This window comes from Diadema setosum, chromosome 4, assembly GCF_964275005.1.
Source record: "Diadema setosum chromosome 4, eeDiaSeto1, whole genome shotgun sequence".
Lineage (NCBI taxonomy): Eukaryota > Metazoa > Echinodermata > Echinoidea > Diadematoida > Diadematidae > Diadema > Diadema setosum.
This window is the reverse complement of record NC_092688.1, coordinates 44110831-44125048: the sequence shown is the minus strand read 5'-3', so window position 1 is coordinate 44125048 and position 14218 is coordinate 44110831. Positions and strand designations below refer to the sequence as shown.

General features: G+C 38.5%; 2 protein-coding genes across 2 annotated transcripts; both read left to right on the top strand.

The window, feature by feature from the left end:
* The first annotated feature begins 2745 nt into the window (after positions 1–2745).
* Positions 2746–3630, top strand: LOC140227928 (carbohydrate sulfotransferase 11-like). Its single transcript, XM_072308310.1, has one exon. It carries the CDS (start codon positions 2746–2748, stop codon positions 3628–3630), a length of 885 nt encoding a protein of 294 aa, XP_072164411.1.
* Positions 3631–5456: 1826 nt separating this feature from the next.
* LOC140227927 (carbohydrate sulfotransferase 11-like) lies at positions 5457–9917 on the top strand. The gene is made up of 3 exons (XM_072308309.1): positions 5457–5546; positions 8274–8336; positions 9069–9917. Exons 1-3 carry the CDS (start codon positions 5457–5459, stop codon positions 9915–9917), a joined length of 1002 nt encoding a protein of 333 aa, XP_072164410.1.
* The last annotated feature ends 4301 nt before the right edge of the window (positions 9918–14218 follow it).

The window sequence follows — 14218 nt, the reverse complement described above, 5'->3', positions numbered from 1 at the left end:
ATTGGCCCATTACTAGTATTGGCTTGCATAACCAACTTGTATTACCAGTACATACTCGAACGTCAATGATTTGCAGGACCAGGATGTGGTCGTCATGATAACACATTACACCTATTACCATTGACGCACCGTCCATCGATATACTAAGCGGTCATCAGTTGGAACTTCATTCTCACTCTTAACCAGTGTCCGTAATCGATGACGATGAGGATCTGCACACCGTCGACGCTGAGGAAGATTTCCATTTCCATGATGATTCTGTCAATGGCGTATTATTTTGTTATCATGAGGACGGATACGGCAGGTGAAACGGCAGGTAAGATATTATAAGACCATGTTAAGCGTTGTTTTTCGGCAATCTGGGATCCAAGGTAGTTGATTTGCGTCATGACATCACTTCAGATCTGCGACGCAAACGCCAAGACGACGCAGCATTAAAGGGGATGGCTAGTAACTGATAAGTGGGAGTCAGTGGGAATGCTGGAGGATGATTGTTCCAATCCTTGTGGGATTCATTTAAGAGTACATTATATATCTATTGTTGTGTGAAAATGATTTGCTTCAGAATGGTCTCATGTTCAAGTAATGTGCAGTTTAATGTTTCCAGGTTAGCGTGCCTGGTCAGTGACGGGGCATTAATCTGCACATTACTTGAATATGAGACTGTTCTGAAGCAAATAATTTTCACACAACAGTATATATATAATGTACTCTTAATGAATCCCACAAGGATTGGAACAATCATCCCTCAGCATTCCCACTGATTCCCACTGATCGGTTACTAGCCATCCCCTTTAAGGGTTGGATAATAAAACAGCTGTCTCGCCCCTGTGCAGAACAACCTTTTGGGCCTAATTATCGTTGTCTTAGCGTTAGCGTCGCAGATCTAAACCTCGATATTATCATTTACATGGCACCTGATGCTCTATGAATCAAACGCACAGTGCCGAGCTGAGAAACTGATGTGTTGTTACCCGATAAAGGGGAAAATGAAGATGTCAGTAAATAATGAAATCTAAATTTTGAGAAAAGTCGTTCAAAACATGATGATCCTCATCGAAATTATGGAATTCGATTCTTCGCCAAATTTGATATATCAATAGGATTTCAGTTCCAAATCAAATCATCACACCTGATTTACTATCAAGTGAACAAAAAATGTATTGCTTAAAAATGATAGCGTTAACATTTTGTCAAGCATTTCGAAATTGTTTTCATGTACCATCAAACTATAGATATTAAACTTGTAAGACGTTGCATCACGGGGTGCGTTTATCAACTCTTTTTCACGGCAGAAACAGGTTTTCCAAACGGCTTTCAGGGAATTTTTACGAGATGATAAACGCAAAGCTGTTTTGAAAGCCTTTTCGGAAAGCCTTCTCGAAAGCCGCAAATTTGTGCTTTCCGAAACAGGTTTCCTAAACAGGTTTCCAGAAACCTGTTTCTAGAAGCCTTTTGAAGCTTGAAACGGCTTTGTACTGCAGTTACGAACCATGCACGCCTTATGACCTCTTCTCCTCGGGTCGAATTGCGCAATGCAGCTGTGCAGTGACAGGAGAGTTATCGTGTTCGCGAAGAGTTGATAAACGCAACTTTTTTGGAAGACGTTTCTAATGGGCTTTGGAAACTGCTTTTGAAAGCCGTTTAAACAGGGGAAAGATGATAAACGCAGCCATGGAAAACCATGACAGATTACAATTTCATCAATATAAAATGAAATTTTCTAATATACAATATATTTGTAATCAGTCAATTAAGATGGAGGATAAAGAAAAAGGATGAAGCTATATTGTCATACCTCAGGCAGTTGCACAAAGACTAGAAAAACAGTAAAAAAAAAAGTTTACAAAGAACCTAAAAACTGATTTATTAAATAATACAACAAAAATTCGAATGTTCCCAACGCCATCTCCCTTTCAACAATGACTTTTTAAAACTATATTTTGACATCTTCAAGTTATGCACAGTCTCTGAGCAGAATCGGTAATCTATAGCGAATTTTGATGCATATTTTCCTACCCCCCCCCCAAAAAAAAAACCACAACAACAACAACAATAATAAAAACAACTCAGAAGTCAAGAGGAGAGACCAGCGTGGATTAACGCGGGACAATTTCCCGCGAAATGGTTGGCCAGTTCTGCCAGAACTGGACGACAGAGGTTCTACGTGCGACACGCCATACATCAATAATTATACCAAGGTAAGAACTTTGATTAAACCATTTAATTAAGGTTAGCTCTTAATTACAGAATTTCACAAATGATTGATTATGCTAATTTCACACATTCCTCCATGGCCTTGACATTAAACATTCATGCAATGACCAAAACGTCTATGAAATGTGATGATTTTAAGATATCAAAGGCAGATATTATTATTATTATTTTTTTTTTTTACTCTTGAACCGGTTCTTCCAGGTACCAATCAGTTCACCATAACAGTTAATGTCCAACATCGCTGAATGTCCTAAAAATTAAACAATTAACCGAGTTTACGATATGACTATTCACAGAATGGACATGAACAAACTCGCAAACTGCTCTCTCCGGTTAAATTGCCTTTCTATTCTTTTAGGTATACATATAATTAACAATTACTTGGTATGGAACACTTAATGAAAAAATCAGATAAAAGACTGTTGGTGGGAATGGACTTTTTACAGGCTTTTCCATTCTCGCAGAAATAATCATCTCATCTAAACCATCCATAATATTTTCATTGTGACGTATTTAATGAATTACGCCATGCTTCCATGTCAGGGTGTCTTCACCAGTGATTACCACCAGAAAACACAAGAAAGACGAAAAGGTCGCATCGATCACGTGTGTCGACTTCTTGGCCCGTTCAATCGCTCCGAATTCCTAAGCGATCGCTCCCAGCGGAAGCGCCTCCACCACATCTTTGTCATCCCAGAATTCAACGTGGTCTTCTGCTCCGTACCAAAGGTCAGCTGCACCAATTGGAAGAGGCTCTTTTCCGTCATCAGCGGACACATCCAAAACTACGGGCAGATCGGCGACCCTCACCGATTCTTCCGCCAACATTTTCGCCGGTTATCCTCCCTCGGCGCCGACGACATAGCACGCGTTCTTGATACGCACACCACATTCATGTTCGCGCGTAATCCGTATACCAGACTCTTATCCGCATTCATGGAGAAGATCGAATATCAACCCGGAGGGCGTTTGCCTCATCAAATCTACAGATGGTTGCTTCGAAACCGTCCTGAAATTGTTACGCCGAACACATCCGACCTGTTGACCTTTGACCAATTTTTGACTTTCTACACAGACTCGGTGATGGAGAAAAATGAACATTGGCAAGACATGCATGAACTCTGTTTTCCATGTCATATCAAGTACGACTTTGTCGGCAGATACGAGACGCTAAAACCGGACGCTGACTACTTCATGCGCTTCATCGGCGCTCCGTCGAATAACGAGTTTCCGGATCCCCACAAGAAACCGACGTACAGCTCTGACAGGAAAACCCTGCTGCTGAAATACTCTTCGGTTTCGGATTCTCAGCTGCAGCACCTTTCCCAGAATCCGGGCCTTGCGGTTGACTTGATGCTGTTCGGATATTCAATTCCGAAGTGCATTCAATGGCAGAGGAAGAAATCTTTATGAGGAAGCGGGAATAAAGTTAATCATTAATGTCGGAAATATTGAATGGGGTATAGTATTGGTGGAGATGAGGATTGCGCTTTTATTTTTTTCTTTCCGAGACTCTAAAAACCACTCATGAAATGTTGCAGAGAGTACCATTTTAGGAGGAATTCAAAGTTCATTTGATGAAAATCGATTTAGAAATGGCTGAGATACCCAAAAACAAATTAAAAACAAGCGAAGGTGACATGGGTCCCGCCTTTTATCAGGATCGCTTTTTTATGGATATCTCAGTCATTTCAAAACCAATTTCCTCAACTAAGGATTGAATTCCTCTTGAAATTATATGCTCTTTCATATTTCATAAGAGGTTTCTCATTAGCTCAAAATAAAACAGTTGGAAACCTGAAGCCAGGTCTCAACTAAATTAATAGGCCTATCATCCCTTTAATGATAAGTACGTATTGATCAAATCAAATCAAACCAAATCAAATCATGAGTCCATACCCTGAAGGGATCTCACAGTATGTTCTCCGAGTTTACTTTTCATTTTACTGAGGACAGTGGTTGTCATGTTTTACTTCTATCTTACATAATCGGATAAATTGAAAATATGATAATTACTATCATTAATACTGATATCATCATCGTTGTTATTACTAGCATATTATTATGGTGTAATTGTATTTATTATTGTTATCATTATAATTACCGTTAATATTTATTTAAGTGAGTATCATAGACGACGACAAACGCGTTGAGTGCTATGAAAACAAAAGTATATATATACATATATATATATATATATATATATATGCAATCTGTCTTTACACCTACGAGTAAGTTGTCATATTCTATCATTTTTTTTTTCATTGCACGAAGAAGAAACAGATCAGGCATAAGTTCCTCTGAGGTGGTATAGTTATTCTTCGAAGTAGCGTGAAGCCATAAACATTCTTGCAGTTATAGTGTAACAGGTCCTCACGAATTCTTCACGGACCTGCTGAAACATTGTGTACTTCAGTGTTATGATGGCAGCAACAACTGAACTCAGACAACACAATTCATATAAAACAACGGTCCTCTACCTGTTCATTGCTAGAATTTCTGAATCACAGGAAGCAAACGAAGCCGTGAATCCACCCAATCGTTAGGATTAAGGTCAGCTGTGGGCTGGAAGTGGACGGTGACATGAATCAACTTCTGAATCAAGGAGGTCCTACATAGGCGATTATAGTACCTCCTTGGCACATTTCTTTAAAGGCATCCGTAGTGGATGGATTTGTTTGCGTGTCCGCATTCGACATAAAGGAACAAAAGGCGTTGCGCCGAAAATGAGAATATCGTGTGAGCAAACGGATAATGCAAAGATCAGAAGACTGAAGAGTGGACTCAGCGACTTTCTATCGCGCCGTCCTATATTGAGGTATACCCGCGGAGTCTTGAGTGTCATGTGGTGTCGGACGCTCCTGGCTATCGCGATTGTAATGAGACGAAGATTGTCTTGGCGGTCAAAGCTGGAATTATTGTGCACATCGCGATCATCGGCCATTTTTGTGCTTGATGTACTGTCTGTGGTTACATAACGGCATCCAGTTTCAGCCTGTATGCTTTTATCCAGCAAGACAAACTCTGCCTCTGTAAATGTAACAGAGTGAATTTTAACGGAGGCGGCACACATCACAACCATTAACTGGGTATCAACTGTGAAGTGGTGACGTATAAGTGCGCATATATGATGAAGCTCCACCGTGTCTGATGTGCATAAAATGTCACATTGGCCAGGAATATTAATATGTCGTGACATCTTTCATCAATTGAGGAGTGTATAACTTACCAAAGACAGCATGGCACAGAAAGACTTAGATTTGCCAGCAATGATCCGGGGAACTCTCGTGGCGTCAACGCTATTCAGCGCCTGGTTCTTTCTGAATCTGGTGTGGTCTAAAGTAGATCGAGCTGGACTCGGTAAGTACATTTGTATGTACCTGGCTTTACACCCTAGCTTTACACAAAGTCTTGAGATCCCCGGACTGTAATGTATGGGGTTAAACTTTGGTACTTCCAATGATTCCTTAGTAAGTCATTATTAAAAGGATGGTACAATTTTGGTTAAGATTAGGCTTTAGGTTTCAAATTTCTTTTGATGATAATTCTTTGAGATAATGAGAAACCTGTTATGAAATGTTAAAGAGCATAATTTTCTAAGAAAAAAAAATATCCAAGTTTTGTTCGATGAAGTTTGGTTTTTAAATGGTTGAGATATCCAAAACAAAGCGATCGTAATATAATGTGGGACCAACATTTTATTAGGATCGCTTTGTTTTACTTTGTTTTGGATATCTCAGCCAGATAGCATTTCAAAACCGATTTTCATCAAGTAGTAAACTTTGAATTCCACTTAGAATTGTAAACTCTTTCACATTTCACAAAGTGGTTTCCAAGTATCTCTCAAAAAGTTAAAAGCTGAATCCTCATCTCAACCAATACTATACCATACCTTTAAAATATATCTGTTTTTATATGTCATACTGACCGAGGTGTGTTCTGTGACGTCACACAGGCCTTTGTTTACCCGCCGGTGCAAGTGAACACATTTTGTGCCACGGACTTTTGACAGTGTGTATACAACGCCATGAGATTTTCTATGGCAATCTGCACTCAAAGTGTATAACTGTCGCCACTGGCTCAGATGAAGTCCTTACATAACAATGGCTAGCACAACAATGACTCTAACTGGTCAAACATTGACTGGCCGAATTGTCCAGCTCTTTGCTGGTCCGCCGTTATCTCGCCTGTGCTGCATGCAGTCATGCAAAACAACTTACTGCTTTTGTTTGTTTGGTTAGTGGGTTTTTTCCCCCAAAAAGTACATTACTTTGCGGACCATGAATGGACACGTACACTGTATATGCTAGGCCTATATAGAATGCTTGTCGGCGCTCTTGATACGAACGCTCCTTAAAAACTTCACATTCACTCGAATAGACTAGTCAATTGATATGAACTACAAATTCATGAAACTTTATGACTTATGCGATTGCTCCTGGCAACTCGAAATATTGTCCAAATATTTTCCCACATGTAATAGAACAATATCCGATTGACTAATGCAAATTCATGGAAGGTATCCTAGTCTATATATCACATTATCACTTCTGTTTTGCAATCCTACGACTAAGCTGTAACATGGGTATGTCATTCAGTTCAATGCAAATTTTGTTGTTGTTCAACATTCTTTATTATATCAATAAACAATGTCACATATTCAACAAAAACACAACATACATTTCAATTTTTTTCTGTGACGGAGAATAATGTAAACAAGACAATGTGAATTGAAAATGAGTACAACAATGAAACCAAAAGATAAGACCTGAAGAGCATGCCCGCACCTTAAACTTAATACGTAGAACGCATGGCTGAGTTCCCTTGTATCATACAATAATTGTTTCATATCCACCATTGATCATGTGAATTAATGACAATAAGGGGGAGGGGATATGTCTGGTTAGTTGGACAGTTGGTTGGACACCGTCTTTGCGTTGCACATAAAGACAGAAGACTATACGGCCATGATCATTTCAATTAAAAACACCAACATTGTTTCGTTTCGTTTTATTTCATTTCCAACACATAATATGTATAATTACAACATTTGAATACACATACTAACGATACACCAATGCAATGAAAATAACAAACTATGAACAGTGATACCAATTTGTAAATTTCAAGACAGGTACCGAAAATTAAATGGTTTGAAATGGAGGGGACTGCTAAAAAGCAGAGCTTGTAATCTGCAGTCCCCTCTCTAAAGAAGAATCTAGTTACAAAACATATAAAAAGAGGCAAAAACAGTAAAGGAAGATAGATATTGTTTTAGTTTGAATAATCCTACAAATGGTCTGTGGTCACAGGGAGTGCAGTGGCCCTGATGCAGAATGCTTAACATTATAACTCACACACGGGTTTCCAATAGTATGTATTAGTTTTTAGTTTATAAGCAAACCCCTTTGGTTTATGACCGTAGGCGGACAGTCAGCATGTCCATAAGAATTTTGATGCCATGCGTCCAAAGCGTTCTACTCTAGTTCTCTTGCAACACATGAAAGAATCACAACCGGTCCTAGTGCGCACTGACCATGTAGGATTCATGCCTTTTGAGCGCCCACTGAGAAGCGACCATGATTAAGACAAAATGTTCGGCAGAAGTGTCTTTCGTCTGTCGTTGAATCACATTGAACATACTCTTAATTCTGTCCAATAATCATAAATGTAAACACTACGCCATTATCCGAGGGCGTGTATACGTACGACATAATTATACATCCATCATATTTGAATTCAGTTGATGTATTGCAGGCGATTAATATAACGACGTTGTGAGGTAAAAAGTTGAATTCATACGGATGTCTGTCCCATCTCTCTCACCCACTCTCTCGTTATCTTTCTTTCAATATCTCCCATCTTTCTTTCGCTGTTCCTCCTATTCTTTCTGCTATTTTTCCTTCTCTCTCTCTATTACTCTTCAGCTTTCTTATCATTCATCTCTCATTCTTCCTCCTCCATACCACCACCCCCCCCCCCCCCCCGTCTCCCTCTCCCTCTCTCTCTCTCTCTCTCTAGATGGCCATTTCGGATTGTTGTCACATCCTCTGCAGAGAAACTTCAGTGACTCTACCTCCAGGGGAGAAGAACTTGATGCCATGTCAAATCTTGCCAAGGTGAGTTTTTCTTGGCCTCGGTCCATAAGTGATACTGCACATTCAGGGAAGAATTCCCAAATCCATGTCTGAGCGTGAGACTACCTTTGCCCATCCCCTTCTGCTCAAGGCAAAAAAAAAAAGAAAAAAAAAAGAAAAAAAAAAAGGGGGGGGGGAGGAAAATGGTAGTACAGTGGACTCCCGTTAACGAAGTCCTCGGGATAGGCAGTTTTCTTTCGTTGTATCGAAATTTCCTTATGAATAACCGAACAAAATAAACGATTAAAAAAAAAAAGCATACAGCGGATAATATTGCGGCCTGAATTTTTACTACGTTGTAACCGGAATTTCGTTATAACCGTGTTTGTTATAACGGGAGTACACTTTAATAGTTTTGTACATTGATTGTAGTAGCGGTAATAATGATAATATCAATGATGATGATAATAGTGATGATGATAATAGTAATGGTAATAGTAATAAATAAATAGATAAATAACAATAAGAAGAAAAACTGCAGTAGTAGAAGTAGCAGCTGCAGTAACAAAACTATATAAAATAGAAGTCGTCGTGTTAGTACAGTGTCATTAATTCATCGTCAACAGTTTAGTGCAGAATGGTTTAGCAAGCACCCTATCGGCACTTGCTATGTCATGTCCTTTTTATGATTGATAATTTCGCATTCATTGAAGACTGTTTTTATCCAATCTTACCTCTATCGTATTCTTTAAAATGCACCCACTATATATCTAGACGATACAGACAAAAAGGAAGAATCAACTCCGTCGGGCGTGTAGGAATCTGGGCTTGTCGCCTAGCAACGGGACGGCATCACTTTTTGACGATCCTGATAAGCTAAAGCATTTATACGTCCTCCCTAAATCGAAGGCGGTCTACTGCAGCGTACCCAAGGTGGGCTGCACCAACTGGAAGCGCATCCTAGCTCTCATCAACGACTTCGATGACTACATCGACAACCAGAGCGACCCCCATGTCTTTGCCAGGGAGAACTTCGAGACGTTGGGGTCAATGTCCGCATCCCGAGCCAAGGAGGTGCTGAGGACGCACACAAAGTTTCTCTTCGTTCGTAATCCATACTCCCGTCTCCTGTCGGCATTCAAAGACAAGTTTCGCCCGATAGCCAAGGAGATGTACACGAGCGAGGTGTATGAGTGGTTGCTACGTAACGCGCCGCAGATCGCACAACGGAATGACACGCCGAGCCTAACTTTCGAGCAATTTCTCACCTTTTACGCTAACATGACTGGTGAAAAGAACGAGCACTACCAAGATATGTATAGACTCTGTTTGCCGTGCCATATCGACTATGATTTCATCGGAAAATATGAAACCCTAGAAACGGACGCCAGAAACGTCTTGAGACTTATCCACGCTCCGGCTGGTGTCGGATATCCGAATCGGAGGAAGCCGCCGACTTTCAGCTCAAACGCGGCACGCATCTCGGAGGCTTACTCGAAGATATCCGATCAACAGCTCCGAAAACTATCTGAATATTCGGGGATTATCCGTGACTCTGCCTTGTTTGGATACTCAAGTGAATCATTTATGAGAAGAATTAACTTGCAAAGTTCATATGATTAGTAGCTAAATAGGCTTATAGGAGATAAACATTTTGTAATCAACATTTTACGTCAAATTTTGCGTGCCCCAAGTGACCCTAGCAATGCAGAATATTGGATAGAGCTAGAACCCGATTTGTTCTTGAAAAACCTTTATCACAATCATGATGCAAGTTCATCCCGTCGCGTAATCTGCCTTATAATCATCACAACGAATACTGTTACAATTAGATAAGAGTAATAGACATGGGATAAGTGATTGTTTACAAATTGAAGATGGTCATAGTTATTGATCAATTACTACGGAAATTGTCATTTGAAAACTTACTGGATGTAAACCTGATAAAAGTGGTCGGATTTTGCCTACTCAGATCATTGAATTCCCACAGAACTCTACAGAGTTCTGTGATCATTCAACGCTTTACCTCGTTTAGTCTGGCTTCCAGATCCTTTGGCTTTGCCCCCACTTTAGGCCCTTCCACAAAATGCGCCCTCCCCAATGACGAAGTCGCCGTTTTTTGTTTGTTTGTTTGTTTGTTTGTATTTTTTTTTTTTTTTTTTTTTTTTTTACCGAAGGACCATCCACATGGGACCATCCAATTTAACCTTTTAATTTATTTCGTCGTTACACTAGAGGGCTTTAATATTCTGGAAGCAAATTAGTACATGCAGATGGTCTGACTATGGTCTTTTTATGTTGCGTTCCTTTAAACCAGGAAATAATATACGGCCAAAATAATGTTTACTTGGGGTTTTGTGGTAAATTTTTACTGACCAAATCTTTTCTCTAAGAAATGTTCATAAAGTTTTCGAGGAGAGGCTTTAAAGTTTGGTAAAGAGAAAAAGCAGGGCTAATCTTTGGTCGTTATTGCATATCACCCCCTCCCTAACTGGCATTGAAATATTGACTGTCACTTTAATCTTTAAAGACTTGTTCAAGAAAATTGATTTCACAGATTCTTTCACTTTTATGTGCAGTTCTATGGTTGGTTTTGACATGATTTCCTAAACATAGTAAACTTTAACCTCCGCCAACGTTTTTTTCTTTAACTGGAGCAGAATCTTACGATGGCTGTAGTAATGCATTTGGCTTAAAATAGTACATGACAGAGCAAAGCATGCACAGTATTTAGTTATATCATAATAAAGCACAAAAGCACATCTATAAGTTTGATATTAAACGCTTAGCCATGGAGCTTCATGGTTTAGCCTACCACTGGACACTATACCCAAGACAGAAAATGTCACACGTTTCTAATTCAACCAGTCCCAAATTGTAGAACCAAAACATTAAGTGTGTGTGTGTGTGTGTGTTACACACACACATATATATATATATATATATATATATATATATATATATATATATATATATATATATATATATATATATATACATATACATACATTTGTTTAATTTAATTTGTTAACACATTCTGAGTGATTGCGGAAATTTTCATTTGAATTGAATATGAAATCAGAGCAAAAGAAATTGAGGAAAAAGTGTGTGTGTGGGTGTGTGTGTGCGTGTGTGTGTGTGTATGTGTACACAATGATAGAACTTCTTGTCAAGCCACAGATAATGACAAACAAATGCTAATTTCCTTTCCTCTTTATTACAAATGTATCAAATACAGCAGAAACATACTTTTTACTACTGTTATATTAATAGCCACACAAGATTACATTACCATAATGCACATACAATTTTATCATTATTACGTTACTGACTATGATATGGTCCAAGAAAATGTACTTGAATATACAGAGCACTCCCTTATATAATGAAATCCTCGGGATGGGCAGTTTCCTTTTGTTATATCGATATTTCGTTATAGTTGAAAAGTAAAGTGCATAAAGATACATGTATGTACAAGTACCTGTAGGTGATAAGTTTGTGACCTGAATTTGCACTTTGTTGTAACGAGAATTTCATTATAACCATGTTTGTACACAGTATCGGGAGTGCACAGTATCATAGAATTGTCTGTACCCCAACAGGGTAGTACTGCACACTCACTAGCAAACTTCTGCCATGCTTTCAGATTTCCCAGAGTCCCGCACATGGGGAAAGTAGTGCAATAATATAAAGCAAAAATATTTGCTGCACTTGAGCACAACTGCAGACTCACCAATAGATGTGTAAGAAAATAATAGCAACACTGTAAAATCTTCTGCTGGAGAATGGTTGCAATGATACTGCTGATCTATGCACAGCTGTACATTAATATCATCCGGCCTTATTAAAAGCGCAAGAGTTGTACGACTCAGTATCGCATGACATACATTCTGAGCAACACTCCTAACAGTGATCCTTATGGCAAATTCAGCCAGGTATCTAGTAGCATAGATGAATGATCAGTCTGTATCTATCGTCGGGGATTTGTTTTCCGTGGAGATTATGCCTGGCTCCATGGAATCCCCAAAGTAAAAAAAAAAATTATAGAACTCTTCCAAACAGACCAATTTTTCTGTCTTCTAGTAGCATTGCTCTGATAATGATGCTGTCTTGGAACAGTTAATATTGTACATGCACATATAATTTACCTTCAGAGTCAGCAAGGCATTTTTTTGTGTTAATATTCTTCTTTACTTTTTATCTAGTTGCAATGTGCACGTTTGTATGTACATTCATATGCATAACTAATATATCATTTGATAATGCTGGAGAATTTTTTTGCAATATTCAGACATAAGTTTTGCCAACACAGGCTTAGAATTACACAAATTACACCATGCTTGAATAATTAGAGGGAATTTTATACTCTATATTCTATTCTACTCTTTATAATAGTATCTTGGTAATCTTGAAGGAATATAGATACAGAACTCATTTCAGATTTACATAAACGAACAAGCAGGACAGTTTTAAGAGGATTTCATCAACACAGATGATCACACTTGGTTTCAGACACAAAACAGAAACACACAGTCTGCACTGTCAGCAAAAAAAAAAAAAAAAAAAAAAAAAAAAAAAAAAAAAATGTAGTACTGTCATACACTAGAAGTCCGCTGAGGTAATAGAACTTACCAGTCATACACGAACGACAATGAGGAACAAGCTGCTTGGAACAGTATGCACAGGAAAACAAATTCTACACAAGTTCAACACATGGGAGGTGAGTATCTTCCATTTTTTCTGCTGTGCCCCTGAGCACGACACTTTTATCCTTGACACTCCCCTCCAACCGGGTGTAATAAATATAGATGTATACCCTTGTTTGTAATGAAGAAGCTGAATGCGAAAAGGGTTAGATTTAGCGAGAGTGCACAAGAAGGCAGGACTTGAGTCCCGTCTTACAAAAACTTACGACTAAAATCAATTTCGTATCTCGTAAGACCTGCAATTGATTTCAACTTAAGATCAATTTCAAATATCCGTCTTACTTTAAAGATCAAATGCAATCTGCGATCACTCTGTGTGAACTGTACTAATTTCACAACGCTGAGATGAAAGGTATGCCTAACTTCGGCATCTTCACATTACAAATCTAAATTCCCATCGACTTGATATTACTTTCATGGTAAAAAGTCACACTCCTCTATCTGATGACACCCTTGTAGTCATATTTTTGATTTCAAGAATGAATGATTGATTGACTACCAGGTAATTGCACATTGCATGGCAATCTAAAATTTGTGAATTATTTGTTTTTCCATTTCCTGCAAATGATTTGAATCAGTCACAACTTTTGACAGAATTACTTCAATTCAGTCAGAAAAGGTGCAATTAAAATCAATTGCAGCTTGTTTTTATTTTTTAATTTTTATACAATGAATTTGAAATCAATCACAAATTTGTGATTGAATGGGGCACTTACGATTGATTTGAAGCAATCACAACTCTTTATTAGACTTGGCGCTGGCTGGAATGCTCCCCCACAAAGGGGCATAAAGTTTCCCTAATAGGGTTTGACTCCAGTGACCATGGTAATATTATGTTCTACTACAGTGTTTCGGGCACCAGAGCATCTTTGAAAGACAGGGACACAAAGAACGACTATAATCACTGTAACAATACTATTTTCATGACAGTTTCATAAACAATACATTTCATCCAAGACCTCTCTAATATACCTTTATAGAAATATTAACAGAAATGATGATACGCACAAAAATGAATCGACAGGTTGTTTGGTCGATCATTGAAGTACTAGAAGGCTAAAAGTCCTCTAAAGCAAAGGAAATATTCTGAATGCAGAATGAAAATTATGCTACAGCAAAGGAAATGCGGAAAGACTAGGGTCTATGCTTTATACAGAGTTGAATGATATGCATCGTTGAAATAGTTCCAACACACAGAGATTTCACACAAAAGCTAAA